This window comes from Amphiura filiformis, chromosome 2, assembly GCF_039555335.1.
Source record: "Amphiura filiformis chromosome 2, Afil_fr2py, whole genome shotgun sequence".
Taxonomy (NCBI): domain Eukaryota; kingdom Metazoa; phylum Echinodermata; class Ophiuroidea; order Amphilepidida; family Amphiuridae; genus Amphiura; species Amphiura filiformis.
The window spans coordinates 94,242,745-94,260,885 of record NC_092629.1 but is presented as its reverse complement, the minus strand read 5'-3'; the positions used below and the strand labels follow the sequence as shown (position 1 = coordinate 94,260,885).

At 37.9% G+C, this 18,141-nt stretch overlaps 1 protein-coding gene across 1 annotated transcript in view; it reads right to left on the bottom strand.

The window, feature by feature from the left end:
- LOC140172115 (Fanconi anemia group A protein-like) overlaps positions 1-18,118 on the bottom strand; it is a 71,372-nt gene extending 53,254 nt beyond the window's left edge. Inside the window, exons 1-5 of the mRNA XM_072195461.1 lie at positions 17,963-18,118; positions 5,251-5,363; positions 3,453-3,543; positions 2,123-2,274; positions 918-1,010 (exon numbers count right to left, since the gene is read on the bottom strand). Of these exons, the coding sequence (XP_072051562.1) occupies positions 918-1,010; positions 2,123-2,274; positions 3,453-3,543; positions 5,251-5,363; positions 17,963-18,071 (558 nt within the window). The 5' untranslated portion in view covers positions 18,072-18,118. The remainder of the gene's footprint in view (positions 1-917; positions 1,011-2,122; positions 2,275-3,452; positions 3,544-5,250; positions 5,364-17,962) is intronic.
- Between the last annotated feature and the right edge of the window lie 23 nt (positions 18,119-18,141).

The window sequence follows — 18,141 nt, the reverse complement described above, 5'->3', positions numbered from 1 at the left end:
ACATATAGGAATGGGACCATGAAAACATGCCAACGTACACGGACAAAAATGCACGCCGAAAACCCATACCCAGGGCCATGCCACGCACATCTCAAAGCAGCATCCCTCTCCGTGTAAGTCCGTGGGGAAAATGAAATATGAAGGAACAAAACTTGCAATGCAAAAGCAAAGGAACATACAGTGTGACTAACAGGTGCATCTCAACGGACCAATAGGCCTATTTTCAATACATATATTTCGATATATACGGAACACGTGCATATAGGCCTATTTCAGCAGAACATGGCTATTTCCGGGGTCCTCCAGAATGGTTAACATAAAAATAATCAGTTATGGTAAGGGCTATAACCGTGTTTGCGTACACAATCACGTTTCTCCTGATTGATTTTATTACTTTAGTAACAGCCTCCAATGGACAGGGCTTGGAAGAGGCGAATGGTGGATTTCCAGATTATGGGTAGGCCTACCGAACTACCTAAGTAAGCATCACAGCTACATATTTGATTAAGTTGTGTCAAGTTGGGTCTTGATCATTGAGAGACGCATTTCAAAGTAGTTTGAAAGGTCATGGCAGGTATATTGGTAACAGGTTTTGGATATTTTGAAATAGGCCTATCACGAGAACCGCCCGACCCGAGAACCGCGAAATCTAGTTTAGGTATATTCTTAATTCATTTGGGTGCATTTTTATTACATTTGGGTGTATTTAGGTGTATTCCTTACACATTTAGGTGTATTCTTAATTCATTTGGGTGTATTCCTAATACATTTAGGTGTATTCCTAATACATGTGGGTGTATTCCTAATACATTTAGGTGAATTCCTAACATTTAGGCATATTCTTAATTCATTTGGATGTATTTTTAATACATTCCTAATAGTAATACATTTAAGTATATTTGGATGTAGAAAAGTACCTTGGCATTGAGTTCCTTGACAAATTGTATCCTGTCAAAAGAGTGTGTTTCTTTCAATGCGGCAACAATGTCCAGGATAGATTCAACAGCATTCTGAAAGCAAACAAGCACATTTATTTTATTTATGTAAACTTTCTTTAGCCCTTCAAAGACAAAGGACTTAGTTGAAAGGAGGCCCTGCAAGTATATTTAAAACTGGTAAAATGTGAGCTACTGACCTGTACAGTAACAATAGAAATTATAACTCATTTACATAACACCTCCATTTACAAATATCAACATTACAATTTTAAATGAGTTTAGAAGTGAGGGAATGATAAGCGAGTGGATTATTGAAAACGTGGGCAAAATATGCAAATAAATATTCAGAAATATGCAAATAAAATGACACAAAACTATATACAGCACATCAGCCCACCATATCCTATCACCATACCAAGTTTGAAGTTGATTTGTTACATTTGTTGCATTTAAGCTGCAGTGTGGATTAACTGTTTTGCTTCCGCCCAGATGGGCAGTCAACCATCCAACCAACCAACCAGGCAGGCAGCCAACCACCAAGGCTGGCAACCATAAAACATAAGCCCCACATATGTGTGGGGGCCAATAAAATGTTTTCGCTTGTTAAATGCTAGAAATACACCTACCACCTTCTTGATTTACCAATGTAAGTTAGTTGTAAATGGTATACCTTCACTTTACCGTTACACAAGTACAATGTGCTATATATTCTAATTAAAATCCATACACCCCTATGGAAGTCATTACATGTAATCTTACACACAGGGAGTGTGAATTTCAAATGGAATTACCTGAATGGGTTACTTCATTTGAAATTCACACTCCCTGTATATGAGATTAAGATCATGTCTTCCATAGGGATTTCAACTGGAATAGACCAATGTTTATGACAATGCAATGGGCTATTCCATTTAAAATCCACACTACCCCTGCGGAAGATTTAGTTAAAGTCTTCCACAGTGGGAGTATGAGTTTCAAATAGAATAAAGAATTAGGAAACTTACATTTGATAAACTCACTCCAGTTGTGGAAGATATAGGTAAAGCCATTTACATTGTACAGAGGGAGTATGGGTTTCAAAATGATTGACCCTAGCCAATTACATTTGAAAAACATACTCCCCAAGTTGTTTCTAAAATCTTTCACAGGGGTAGTGTGGATTATAAACGGAATAGCCCAATTACCTTTGCCTCTTTATCAAAGTATGGACACTTCGTAGGTTCATACTGCTGAAGAACTTCACTCAATTTGGCAACACACACATTAGCTGCCAATGTTGCCAGTGGTATGCCAGCTGCTTGCGCCTGTGCTTTGAGATATGATATACAGGAATCAACTGTAATAAGGGAAAATAGCATAAAAAAATTTATTGGAATCCATTGTATCAGTCACATAGCCCCCCCACCCCCGAACAGGTGCACTGAAAAGGGGGTGCTTACGGTTTGCACGGGGGCCTAGCGGAACGGGCACTGACTCATAATCAGAATCAGAAGGTTGTAGGTTCGAGCCCCAGTGACGCCATCGTGTTGTGCCCTTGAGTAAGGTACTTTATCTCGATTACTCCTCTCCACCCAGGCGTTTAAATGGGTACCGGCATTCTTAAATGCTGGGAAGGTAACAGACTCGCTGTAGAGGAGGTATAGCGATCCCTGTATAGCAACATTACATGGAGGAGTCTGGCCCAATCGCCAATGAAAGAGAGATGGGCACTCCGATCACTGTTTATCATCTCCTTTACCTTAAACTTGGCAAAGTGCAAAAAATTTATATGCGCAAAAATTACCACTTTGACAGTATGTACATGTAGGACTGTGAGAGGTACAGTGTTATAAACTATAAGTTCAACTATTACTTTGCTTGTAATAATTCAACAACTTATGCCGTTATTTTATTCAAAATGTCTGATTTTGTCACAACTACAGCACTTAAAGCCTTAAAATCTTTCATGCAAGGTATGTTAGTTTTCTAAAGTACATTGCAACTGTATCAAAATCAGAATTTTGACAGATACTAAGTATTGAGGGCATCATTCTCAGCAAATGTTACGATATGTGGATTTAATTTCCGTATGTTTGGTTAATAATGTTTGTGCAGATATTCTTATAATACTGTAACCACCCATAAGCCCACCTTTGGCTATAAGCCCACCCCCCATTTTTCAAAACATTCTGGGAACAAGGGTGCACTCAGGTATAAGCCCAGTACTAAAGTTTGGCCAAATTCTTAAATCAAATCAGTGCTTTGCTCTTATATTTAAGAACAAATATAAAAAATATCACTTGATAATTAACATTCCACACTATCTTATAATTTTAAGAAATTGACATAGAAGATAGAAATTACTGGTACATTGGGCATACAAATGGGGGATGATTGTTCTTATTTTTTTTATTCATGCACTAGCCCTTCCCCGGTTATAAGCCCACCTCCATTTTTGAAGTGAAATCTGCCATCTACATTGTATGGGGTGGGCTTTTACCCGAGTGGTTACGGTACTTGCAAACATTTTCTTACCAGAAAATTGTCCATGCGTGTGAGATATTGTGTCATCTTTGTTGACTTCTGAAGGGATCACATTTCTTGATGAATTTTGCAAACTGGAGCTCTATAAGGAACAAACCAAAAATAAAAGTCCTTTCGTTTATAGGGGGAGGGGTCAAAAATGTTTGTAAAAAACTAGTTAAAATTTCGGTCAGAGTTGGGTTTTTTTTAAGTTAGAATTTTTAATATTTCAGTTCAGACTTACATTATAGGGATGAAGTGAGGGGGTCATCAGAATCCTAACAAAGGCACTTTAGTTTATAAGACATCATCAAACTTTTGGTTTTGTTCCTGATGGAACATGAAATGTACCGTACTGACGTGAGCCCGTTTTTGGGTGAACATTTTTCAAAATTGGGGGTGGGGGGTGGGACTATACTTGAATTTCAATTTTTTTTTTTTTTTTTCGGCTTTGGAGTGTCCCAGGACCTAGACCTAAATGCTAGGATCATTCATGGTTGACCTAAAAAAAAATTTTTTAAAAATTCAAGATATTTTGTATTTTTAATATGAAAATTGATAATTTGTATTCATGTCATACTCTATTTTAATGATTTCAAAATGCATTGAATTTGAATGCATTCTTTTTTTTTAATTTCTGAAATTTTTCGAAAATTTGGGGGTGGGACTTTACTCGAAGGTGGGACTATACTCGCGTCAGTACGGTAGTAACAGATAACTAAACACTGTAGCTTGGCAGTATATTAACGCTTTCGCTCTACAGTGTAGGTGCTTTAGGGCTCTGCATGGTATGAATGTTTTGACAGTATATTTTAGGTGACATGAGAGCACATCAGACATATCGAATTGAATATGAGGAATGTCCTTCTGATATTATCAAATAAATTTTAATTTTTGAAATTTGCGATATAATACAAATTTTATGACAAATTATTAAAATTTAAAATGTTTGATATTTAACAGTCCTCGAGGTAAACTTTCTAAATATAATGATATGTACTGAAAGTGTATGTATAGTGCTGGGAGGAAAAGCCGACGATCAATTGAAAATTTTGATACAAAGGACCCAATTGATTTCCTCCCAGCTACATACACTTTTTAAAGTAAATATCATTAGATTTATAAAGTTTACTTCAAGTACTGTAGTATGTTATATATATCACAAATTTCAAAAAATTAAAATTATTTGATATCATTAGGACATTCTTTTTTTTTCTTTCTGTTTTTATTGCCCTGTACTTGGAACTGGTGGGTGCTGGAGAAAGATACATTGAGATAACCACCAGTCCCCTTCTTCAAGTCAGCTACATGCCTACAACATTAAAGTGCAACCATTAATTGCAAAGCATTCAAATAAATTGCAATGAGGAATATTAAAACAAAGGTAATTGATTCCCACCACTCATTGAAGATGCTGTGATATAGACCTATAGCTGCAAAAGCTGAAGCCAGGACAGATGAAACAGCAAGCCTAAAATGACAACGCAAAAGCTAGACAATGCCTGGCTAAGACACATGAAAAAGGCTATCATTAGGACATTCTTCGTATTCAGAATACAATTCGATATGTCTGATGTGCTCTCATGTCCCACAAAAAATACTGTCCAAACGTTCAAAGTTATTTTTTGGATAGGGCACTTATTAATATGACGAAATGAAAGTGTAGTGGGGATTTACACACAAAATACAGCGCAGAAGTTAAAATCATCATAATCCTATAGATGCTGGAAGCTTATGGTTTAAGAGGGAAGAGGTTCCACTACGAACAACTCAATTATATAACAGAGCTTCCTATTGGCTAAATCCTTACCTCTTTAATAAGTAGGTCCAATTGTTGATGATGATCTATAAGTTGTAGAACAGCTTCTCTTAGCAATGTCTTACTGCCTCCTGATAATGGCCTCTTATGGAGCTTCCTATTGGCTAATCAAAAATTAGAAAAATCTTTTTTTTTTTAATCATCCTGATTGGTTGATTTTAAAATAATTAATAATGACGATATATAGCGCCGGTATCCGCCTTCGACACTCAATGGCGCTTGACACAACAAGTTCAAAAGATCTGAGAAAAGTATATCAACATGGTGACACAGTTCATAAGAAAAATAGTCAAATACTAAAAGAGTCACTTTTTGAATGCCTCATTGTACAGATGGGTCCTAAGTCCAAATTTGAAAGCTGTGATATTGTCACATGTTCTTAGTACGGTACTACAAGCAGTGTGTTCCATAGTTTAGGTACACCAACTTCGAAGGATCTATCTCCCCATAGGGTTCCTGGGCGAAGCTCCAGCAGGCGTCCATTGTCTGTTGATCTCAATCCAGCTTTTTTCGAGTGAAAGTAATCATGACAACAAGAGCCAATTGGTTAGCCCAAATAATTCAGTCCCAGAACAAAATATTTACTTTCTGACCATGGAAAGCATGATAGAAAGTTCAAATTTGCCAATGAGTTAAGGGTTTATTCATATATTTCCATGACTAAATGGTTATGGCCCTCGGACATAAACAACTGTTTAGTCATGAAAATAATATGAATGCACCCTGTTCATATTAATTATCAGAACATTTTGTGATTCTAATTTTATCAAATAACAAAAAATAGTAAGTAATATTATTAAAAATGTGATTTTCTTTTATTTTCCCTGCCCCGTGATCGCACATTCAGCTATTGTCCTACCTAATACCCAATGACCCCCTTTTAAAAAAATCAGGTACTCAATGACCCCCCGTTTTCTATTTCCTGCTACCCAATGACCCCCTTTTTATTCCCAAAAGTTAACATCCAGTTGCTTGATTCAAGTTCCCAAGGTGGCCAAGTTTCTTTTTCACAGTTTTGGCACTTAATGTGCTCAATAACACCATTTTGGCAATCTTGTACCCAATGACCCAAATTTTACAATTTGTTACCCCAAAAATGGCCCACTTTATATAAAGCTTCATACCGAATGACCCCATTTTTATTCAGGTTGTGTACTGAACAACCCCATATTTTTGTAATTGTACATTTGACCTGAAAGCCCCCTACTTTTAACATGGCCTAGGCACATCCCTGTCATTTCAGTTACATGTAGGGAGTGCCTCCCCCAGGGTGTAACTATCGTGTTCTAATTCGAGTATGTAAGTTATTCACCCCTTGCCCTGAGGCTAGGTTTGCCAGGCGAGGCGGCATGATCACCATGGTGATGTGATGACTTGCGAGCCCGTAACTAAAGGGGCGAGCCTACATGGCATCTTCTACACACTCAATGATCATCCCCGCATAAAAAATAAAATGTTGGTGATTTAACATGCACTTCATCTAAGCATGACCTAGTTATCAGCACACTTCAACAATTATTGCTCCGCTGCAATTCATGCATTAGGATATATCAGCAGGCTGCAAAATACCCGAAGGCAAATTGCCTCCTGACAGTTGCCTTGATGCCCTATTAATTGCTGACTATTCTTTAACAACCTGCGGTTTGCCGATGATGTTGTGTTAATGGCAGATTCAGAGGAAGATCTTCAATCACTTGCAATTCTAGTCCACACTCAAAGCAGGAAATTTGGCCTCACTATAAGCAAGGGGAAAACTGAAGTACAATGTACAGATCATCAACATAGTCAGCCACCCAATAACCATCTTCATAGAAAGTGACCAACTGAAGCAAGTCCAAACCTTCACCTACCTGGGAGGAGTTATCACAGAGAATTCAACCAGTACGGAAGACATCAAACGGAGGATTGGACTAGCAATGGGAAGCATGCGGAAGTTAACCACAATATGGAAGTCAAAAGAAATTAGTATTGACACAAAAATGGAACTCTACCAGGCAGAGTCTTAGCCAGAAATCGGAAACCACCCGTCCAAGCAGACACCAAAATTTGACCCTCAAATATAAAACAACTTGTCTATACCTTGTCTATACCCATGGAAGGGTCACTTAAGGGTAGACGAGGAGTTGTTGGTCGAAACAAAAAAAAAAAATCGATTTTCATTCTCTAGATCAATAAATTATTGACAAATAACACCTTGATGTTTTGCAAATGTTCATTCTACAAATTATATAATTTGAAAACTTGCTTAATTTATTGTTGTTAATGAGTTATGTACATTTTACAAAAGTGTTGTTGTTTCAGCCCTCTTTACAACATAACTCAAGAACCACAGGACCTACAAAATTATTTCTGTGATATTTGAATTCTTCTACACGCTCATAAGGAAATGAGCAATGCAATTTTGCCAAAGCTCATTACCATTCGCAAGATGTTGTGAACTACCAAATCGCAACACTTTAAAATAGTGTATTACCTTAATGTGCTCAATAACACCATTTTGGCAATCTTGTACCCAATGACCCCAATTTTACAGTTTGTTACCCCAAAAATGGCCCACTTTATATAAAGCTTCATACCGAATGACCCCATTTTTATTCAGGTTGTGTACTGAACAACCCCATATTTTTGTAATTGTACATTTGACCTGAAAGCCCCCTACTTTTAACATGGCCTAGGCACATCCCTGTCATTTCAGTTACATGTAGGGAGTGCCTCCCCCAGGGTGTAACTATCGTGTTCTAATTCGAGTATGTAAGTTATTCACCCCTTGCCCTGAGGCTAGGTTTGCCAGGCGAGGCGGCATGATCACCATGGTGATGTGATGACTTGCGAGCCCGTAACTAAAGGGCGAGCCTACATGGCATCTTCTACACACTCAATGATCATCCCCCGCATAAAAAATAAAATGTCGGTGATTTAACATGCACTTCATCTAAGCATGACCTAGTTATCAGCACACTTCAACAATTATTGCTCCGCTGCAATTCATGCATTAGGATATATCAGCAGGCTGCAAAATACCCGAAGGCAAATTGCCTCCTGACAGTTGCCTTGATGCCCTATTAATTGCTGACTATTCTTTAACAACCTGCGGTTTGCCGATGATGTTGTGTTAATGGCAGATTCAGAGGAAGATCTTCAATCACTTGCAACTCTAGTCCACACTCAAAGCAGGAAATTTGGCCTCACTATAAGCAAGGGGAAAACTGAAGTACAGATCATCAACATAGTCAGCCACCCAATAACCATCTTCATAGAAAGTGACCAACTGAAGCAAGTCCAAACCTTCACCTACCTGGGAGGAGTTATCACAGAGAATTCAACCAGTACGGAAGACATCAAACGGAGGATTGGACTAGCAATGGGAAGCATGCGGAAGTTAACCACAATATGGAAGTCAAAAGAAATTAGTATTGACATAAAAATGGAACTCTACCAGGCAGTCTTAGCCAGAAATCGGAAACCACCCGTCCAAGCAGACACCAAAATTTGACCCTCAAATATAAAACAACTTGTCTATACCCATGGAAGGGTCACTAGGGTCAAATATGTCCTGATTTGGCCTTTACATGTCACTCTGAATTAGTCTCAAGTTCATATAACCTTAAAATCATCACATTAGAGCTATCACATCTGTAAAATCCATTAAATCCACCCGTCTAAAATTAGACTAGGCCGTCTTAAAGACGGGTGGACGCATGGCTAGCTAAGACCTTGCTACCAGGTGCTAATCTTGTCAATAGCAATTACATATGGGGCAGAAGCTTGGACGCTCAAGAAAAGAGACGAGAAGAGATTGTTGGTGTTCGAGATGTCTTGTTTTAAAGATGGATAATGGGAGTCTCCAGAAGAGATAGGCTACGGAACACATCAATAAGAGAGGCAACAAGCAGTCAGGTCACAATACTAGACAAAATCAAAGCCAAACAACTGTTCTACTTTGGTCACATCATATGTATGCCAAAGGACAGATACACTAAACATGCCCTTGAAGGTAGAATACCTGGACACAGGCCTAGAGGTAGACCCCCAAAGCGCTGGCTTGACAACATAAAAAAACAGCTGCCAAGAACTTGGCATTACATCAATCTACAATGCAAGGAGTATGGTCACAAACAGAGGCATATGGACTTCCATGGTGAGTGAAACGGCTGGCTCCAAGGTTCCCAGGATCCGAGGGAGGAAAGCAATAAGTCCAAGTAAGTCCAAAGTCAATTCTTTAACATGTGCCCTTTCAAATTTGCCTTGAAATGGGCACCCTTCAGAATCCTTATTTTATGCCCTGTATCAGAATCATTTCCCCTTCACCAAGTCCGCAACTGATGCACAGGTACTCTCAGAGAATTAGATTGTGATTACCCCCAACAGCTCCCCATTTTACAACCAGTGGTGGAGTGAAGCAATGGGAATTAAGCTATCTTGCCCAAGGACGCAACACACCGACCGTGGACCTGCAACATTTCGATTATGAAGCTCGTGGACGCGCCCCAACCATTAGCCAGTCCTCTTAGCCTTATACTCCAGAGTATAGTCATACTGTTTCACTCCCGAGAGTATAGTCCAGTGTTCGAAATTATGGTTGTCCGTTCGCCCGGGACAACCAAAACATGCACCGGACAACCGAAAATAATGCTCTAGTTGTCCGGCGGACAACCAAAGATCTGCAGCCAAAAGTCACTTTTTCAGCATGTTAGTTTGCTCAAACCTGACACAACTGATGAATTGTTTTAACAATTCAATATTTAAAAATATTTAAGAGTAATTGTTCATAAATTGACTCCACTCACTCCACTTTATTGGTCACGTGTAGTTGTTTCAGATTGTGGCAGCTTACGGACAACCAAAAACTTTGGTGGACAACCAGAAATTACAACCTGGTTGTCCGTGGGACAACCCCTTTTATTTTCTTAATTCGGACACTGGTATAGTCGTACTGTGTGCGGTGCAAAGGGTGCGAGCGGAAACACAGATTCGCTGAGTGCAGATGAAATGGTGCTGATGTGCGAGTAAAAAAGTCCTCTTCCATTCTAGCGAAACGATAGTGAATTCAGTCTGCTTTGGAAGGTCTCCAAAGACGGGGCAGATACGACTGAAGCTGGTACCGTAGTGCGTTCCACAGGCAAATTAATGACGCTGAGGAAGAATGAGAACTGGTAGGACTGAATCCTGCAGGTGGCTGCCTCTGGTTTTGTTAGTACTCATAATAGCTGGAATGAATTTAGGTTGAACCACTTGCTTTGGAATTAGGCCTGGCATTTTCGGGTAATTTTGTACCGGGTGCCCGCTGCATTTTTCAGGCGGGTAACGGGTACCCAATATTGCAACAAAAAAAAATTATTATTTCGGTTTTGTAGTGTCCCTGGACCTAGACCTAAATGCCAGGATCATTCATGGTTGACCTAAAAAAAAAAAAAATTAAAAAAAATTCAAGATATTTTGTATTTTTAATATGAAAATCGATACTTTGTATTCATGTCATACTCTATTAAGGGCGTACTACACCCATATATTGGTTTGATTGGTCTAAAAAAATATTTTTTCATTTATAGCTAGGCGATATATGCACGGATCATGTGAAATTAAAAAAATTATGAAAAAACATCGTTTTTCACCTATTTGTCTTAAAAGTTGATTGGTTGATAAGGACGCTTATTCATCCCTTTTATTTAGCGAGAGTACGTAGTCAATCTTCATAGGGATGGGCGATACCAGCTTTTGGTACCCATTGTCGAACTAGAGCAGTCAGGGGTTTGGGTGAATTTGTAGAAAAATATAAAAAATGAAAAAAAAAAATGGCAGCGGAGCGCGCTTGCGCAACGCAGGGGGTTGACTGAGGGAGGGTGTACCCCCCTAAAAAAAAAAAAAAAAACGTGTGCAAAATGAAGATCTAATTGAAGCGATTTGGTGGACAATTTTGGCACTATTATGCCAAGGCCTATATACTAGTGTAAAATTTTAGTTTGGCGGCCGAAAATTTGTGAGAGCCTTTCGTGGACAAGTTTCAATTCCCTATTATCGTAGGCCTATAAATTGTTTTAAACATAAATCGGTGAAAGCAGAAGCGAAAATGGCCACTTGTATATCGACACACGAGGGGAGGGTAAAATGAAGACTAAATTGAAGTGACTTGGTGGACCATTTTGGTACTAGTGTGTACAATTTTAGCCGCACATTTGTAAAATGATGGTCCATGAAACCTTCCTTGGACAAGTTTTCCTGTAAGCCTATACATAAATTGGGCTTAAATTTGCAAATGTTGGAAGAAGAGAGAAAATGATCATATGTTTATCCACAACACAAGGGGGAGTATGAGGGGGATGTTCCCCCCTAAAAAATAAAAAAAATTTGCAAAATGAAGGTCGAATTGAAGCCATTCGGTATTGTTTTTACACTACTATTTGAATCAATTGCTTTAAACAGAAAAAGGGCCCGAAATCAATTTGCAAAACTTGAGATTGGCAATTACTAAAGCATGCATAAATCGATGAAGTCGTTATGGAGTCCGTCTTAATTTTTGACTTTGGTGGCAAAATGTAAGGGGCCGTGCATATCGGCGGACCCGCAGTAATTTTCACGTGCTTTTAGGATGAGGACCCGCCTTCAAGCAATGCCTAGTCGCAGGCCTCTATGGCCGAATTTCTCGACGGGTGGCTTAGCAATTGGCTTGTCTAGCCTCAAGGCTTAAGAGGTCGTAAGACCAGGCTTAACTGAAAACGTATTTCCCGAAGCCCGGCTACCATAGCCTCGAGGCTTCGTTAGCCCGTGTGCCAGGCTTGTAGGATTAGCCCCAGGCTTCAGTAAAATTTGCATTTCTCGAAATCAGTCTTCTGTAGCAGTAGTCTACGCAAGCCTGTTAGACCAGGCTTACAGCGGCTTTTCTTGGCCCTGCCTCAGAGCAGGTCTTAGGTCGTAAGCCTTGGTCTATTTCAATTTACAAATTATTTAAATTGTAATTGAAGTTTATCTTTCATATTTTTGACGGTCTTTCAATTAACATGAGTAAACAGTCAGCGTAACTAGGGAAGCGGGGAGCTCTTCCCCCCCATGAAAAAGCTAAATTAGGCCTACTTCTGAGAGTTATTATTTAACCTCATATTTGGTCATTTTAACCTTAAAACTCATTTTTAAAGTTAAATAAATTGCATTTATCCCACTTTTGTACCATTGGCCTATATGTCACCAGCTTTAATAGCTTATTAAACTATGGCATTTGTACCATATTTTTTTCAATCCCAACTCATGTCAAAAAGAAATCTACGCCAATGTTCGGGGACACATTCCAAGCAGATCCCACAACTCCTCAGACCCACTCCACCCCTTACAAACCCTAACAGCATGAACGATGCCTGCCCTCATTTATTATGTTTGCCCCGCTTTCCCCACCCCACCCCCAAATGAAAATGTCTAGTTACGCCACTGTGGGTAAGTAATTGTTCGACGATTTAGTTGAACATTTCAGCATTTTATTTTAGTGTTCATTTGAGTTAGTTGAATTGTTTTAAGTAGCTGTTGCTATCATAAGACCTGCTCATTTTGAATGATGATTTTTTTAACAACGAATATAATTTTTTTTTAATCTTTCATCATCATCATGATCATAATCATGATCATCATCATGATCATCATCATGATCATGATCATCATCATCATCATCATCATCATCATCATCATCATCATCATCATCATCATCATCATCATCATCATCTTCATCATCATCATCATCATCATGAAGACCTATATGATACCACATGTCCCTATCCAAGCCTTAATAGTTTGATACTCGTATTTTCATAAGTAGGCCTATTACAATATTATTTTGGAGTGCCTATATTATACCAGGTTGGACATCAATTTAATACAATAGAAGAAGGACAAAATTGGTAAAGATATAGTAAATATTTGACACGAAACAATAATGCATGCAGTATTAAAACTGAATTTACGGATAAGATGCATATAAAGTAGCGTGAAAGTCGATTCGAGTTTATCGTCCCCCGCCAGCGTCACTTTTTGGACACCAAAACACCGCGTCAAATTTTCAAAATGCCAAAATAATTCATTATTTTCCATGTATCAGTGTTTTCACCAGTTTTAGCAATTGGAAACATATATTTTTGTTTGTAAAACATATAAATTTATAACTTGGAACCAAAACCAGGCTCTTTTCTAACTTTTCTAGTCCCTACCCATATAAAAACATGTTTATAAATAACATGTATGAGTGTGGCTTTAAATCAACACGCACTTTAGGTCAATAATGAAATCTGATGAAATAATGAAAAATGAAAAATGAAAAATGAAAAAGTCACTTCACCAACCTGGGAAAAAAAAGGGACGATAAACTCGGAATTGACTTTCATGGGCCTAATAATATTGCTATATCTTCTACTTAAATAATTATAAATATTGTACCAACAAATAACTTCATGTGAGACCTGAGAAGACTACTGATATCAGCAGTAGATAGCACGTTGGTTGCTTTCCTTTTAGGGAATCACAGATTCCTTTCCATTAGGCTTACAGTTTTACCCTTTTGGGATGCAAAGAAAAAATCACAGTATAAATCATAGACGTATCATTCATACAAGTTGGACTCATAAAAAGTCAAGTGGAAATAAAATAATACATAAAAGACACAAAAACAGACACAATATTCTTGCATCAAGTTGTGTACGGTATAAGCCCAAGCACAAGACCGTGGGTCCAGGCTAGTCTTTGCACCGGGAACATTGCGATAATGAGACGGCAACCTTGTTAGTACGGTAAACCGTGAGGACCACAGCTTATGTACATCTACCTCCAACAGCCTATACAATTAAGTCGCTGGTTGAAAGGGACGAGGTTGTCAAGCGTTAAGCCTGCAAAGCCACTAAGACTAGGTTGAATTTGCGTTGAAGAAATCCGGCTAAAGTTAAGACTCGGGCTTCGAGAGCGGGTAAGGCTTAATAGCCTCAAGGCCACCTTAAGACTACGGCTTAATAAGACTCCTGTCGGGAAACTCGCCCTATAGGACCTACTTCCAATCGTCCCGACTGTGCGGTTATTTACACATGGGCCTACTCAATTACGTGCAATTTAGTTTCTCTCCTCCTTTCCTCCATTTTTTCTCTTCTCTTTTCTCCTTTCTTCCCTTCTCTTCTCTTTATTTATTTATTTGGGGGCGGCCAGCCACCTGAATCCAGCCTTAATTGAGTCCATGTGTAGGCCTATGTTGGGGATTGGAGGGGGTACTGAGGCCTACCACATTTAATAACTAACGTTTTTACTCTTTGTGGGATTTGAATCGCAACACAGGTAATAATAAAACCAGGAGCAAACTTCACTTTACCAACAAGATACAACAACTTTACAACTTTCTTTTTAATTAATGAAACAAAGCTTATTTTTGACTCAGAGTTTAAATTTAAGATGCTAGCGAAGTCAATAACTTTGCACATTCTTGGGTTCCTTTGTTTCCACTCATGTTAAAAGAAGACATAAAACCTGATGATCAGCTGACTCTTTCTGTTGACAATTTAAGTTTAAAACATTATTAACACAATTTTTGTGTTGAAATTAATTGTAAACATTAAACAAAACCAATACATTGGCTATAGTTTCAAATCTTTCATAACATATAACCGTGGTGTTTGTAAAATATTTTGTAAAAGATTTGCAATTAGGCCTACTTTGATTGGATTCGAACATTGCAACTTTACAATGCTCAAGAACACGAAAACTTTGGGTGTGTGAAACATTGTTAAAAATTGTATGAAATGAGGATTCCTAGCGTAAACTAGTTTCTATGCACTTTTAAATGTGAATGATAGGAGGTCTGTAGGCTAAAAGGGGCCCCGAAATATTTGTGTGATGAATTTTTTTTGCTTCGGCCCCCCCCCCCCAGCAAGTGTTTGTGAACGGTCGACGGTCCCTATAGGCCTACCACACACAATTTATTCGCTACCTGAAGTCGCTAATAGAGAATGAAAGATTTTTTATTTAATATTTGTTTTCAATTTTTGAATAATTATTTTTGTTTTCAATAGGCCTCGTTCCATAAAAATAAAGTATTGTATCGAAATTGACCGATACCAAAATGGTATCGAATCGCCCACCGCTAGAAAAACCAAATCATGGCGTCTGTACAAAAATGTATGCGGAAGTCTTTCGCAAGCGAATACAGTGAGTTTCATGGATTTATACTGGATTTATAATGGATTTTCTTAAAGTGGAATGATTTCAGCATGCGGTACAGGTAAGTGACGAAACTGTTAATACACATGAACTAGTAGGGTGTCCCATTTAGCTGTTATCATTGTGAACATACCGATTCACATTACAAATGCATTATAAATCATGTTTTGTAAGCTTCCCGTATTTCCTCAGAAAACTGAGCAAAAATTCACCTAATACTGAAAACCAAGGCATTTACTGTTCTTTAATTTCAACCTTATCAAACCTGAAACAAATATGCTGCCTTGCGAACACAAATTTTGCATATCATTGTCAACTAAAGGGGGGAAATAAGTTTAATTTCATTGATAACATGAAATTGATGCATATTAATGTTTTCAAAGCTGTGCATAATTAATTAATTTCCCCCCAAAAATAATTTTTATACTTTTAGCGTCTGTCACAAATGCTTAACAAGTGTGAGTGATTGGATTAACGGTATCAATTCTGAAATTCTAAAGAAACTCGATTTTGTGAATCGAGGTCTATGTACCTCTTCCGAGCTTCTACCTTTAAAAGCATGTAAGCTACATTGATACCGATGCCACCAATAGAACAAGAAGATTTGCCCCTTCATTTTGCATACCACTTTGACCAATTTTTTTTCTCATTTCTCCACAAAATGCAGAAAACCCGCAAAAAAATCCAATGGGTGTAGTACCCCCTTAAAGGAGTATTTCGTGATCCTAGCATCCTCTTTTTATGACATTTTTCGGTACATATCCACGAAATTTAGCCTATTCCCAAAATTTCAGTTGATTCCGATTTTGCGTTTGCGAGTTATGCATGATTTATGTATTACACTGCTCCATAGAACGAAATTCAAATTTCACGATATCTTTGCAAAGCGAATTAATCTGCAAGAAATATTTTGTACATAAACATTATGTAGCCAGAGGTTTCCAGTGATATAAAAATCTCAACTTTTTTTGAGAAAAGTGGGGGATGAGGCTGTGGATCACGAAATGCCCTTTAAATGATTTCAAAATGCATTCAAATTCAATGCATTGACACAGCTAAAATAATCAACCAGGAATCGGGGATCGTTAAAACGTCAACAAATTTCAAAACACAGAAAGCAGTAAACTTAATGGTGAGCAGTTCGAATTTTGAGCCATACAAGTTTACGTGGTGAACTACATTATCTAGGTATCCCAGGCAAACCTTAGTTAACACATTTGCTAGTCAGTCAAATTCGCCGACAATGTCAATGCATTATTTACATAGAAATTTAAAACAACTGGCCGAAGAAGGAAATTTACTTAACCTACATAAATATGTTTTCTATACGTCACTTGACCCAAATATATGATTTTTTATGGTTATAAGACAATCGCACATGGAATTTTAGAGGGATTTTGATAGCAGTTCCATTAAAAAAAGCTGCTATCATAATGAGACTAAGATCTAGAAACACCCCCGAAATGCCGTTTTGGGGAATTTTGCTAGCTGAATCTTTTTGATGAAAGTCAATCTTTGACAAGATGTAACTTTGCTACGGAAAGTGCAATGAAAAAAAAGGTTTTCAGTTTTGGCTTTGTTTAGGCCGTATAAAATTAATGTTTTGGTTCTCGCCCAGAGGATTTTCATGAATTGATGAGGGAGGGAGGTGTTTTTTTTTTTTTTTTTTTCAATGTAAAATTAGCATTGTCAGTAGTTTTCGGTCTTCTCCAACAGTGCTCGAGGAAGCGATGAGGCCCTTTTTTTTTTTTTCAAATGTAAAATTCTGAGGGATAAACCCCCTAGAGTACCACAAAAAGACTTGGAAGTGATTCTTGTTCTCTAATAAACTTATTTATATGTATGAAGATTTCATAAATCATTCCAAAGTCTAAAAAATTGAAAAATCTAAAAAAAATATTAATTTTATTTTACGGCCTTACTCAAGAGCTTTAATTTGATATATAAAATGATGCAGTTTGATGGCAAATTTGAATTCACCTAGCATACCTACATTTATCCTCATGGTGACAGAGTATGTGTCATACATGTATGTGCCGAGAACTGTGAGAGACTGGAATGACCTCCCACACAACATAACTGAAATCACCAGCACTGAACAATTCAAGGAAGCACTACACAGCTTCTTCAAAGCAAAGGAAAGCAACATAAGAGACTAAGAAAATCACACGCATGCACAAATTCCTGCTTGCCTTATTCCACTTGGGACGTTAAGCAGTATCCGAGAAGAAAAAAAAAAACGAAGAGTATTCCTTTTTTGGTTGGGTGGGAAATTTCCGTAGGTTCCTCCTGCGTAGCCGTAGAAAGCCCAGGGTGCTATTTGACTTCTTGACCCATTGATCATAAGCTTACAATTACATATATTACATGAAAAATAAATAATAATATTAAATATACACTACTACAGTCTACAGGTATGCATGTATGGGATGCAGAATTCGGAAGGCATGCTTGCAATGGCATGCATGTCAATCCAGACTCATTTACCGGTAATATCAAAACTGATGAATAAAAATGAACACAACCCTACCCAAGACATCTTTGAGCTTTTTACTATGATGATGAAGCTTCTGTGTATCCATCTCAGACTGGCTACTAAGTAAATTTCTAGCACGAAAAGGCTTGAACCGCGAGTTCATTCGCCTGAGTTCATTTTTCCCGCTGGTGCGACCTCTTTTGGTTTGTTGATAAAACAAACCACCAACAACA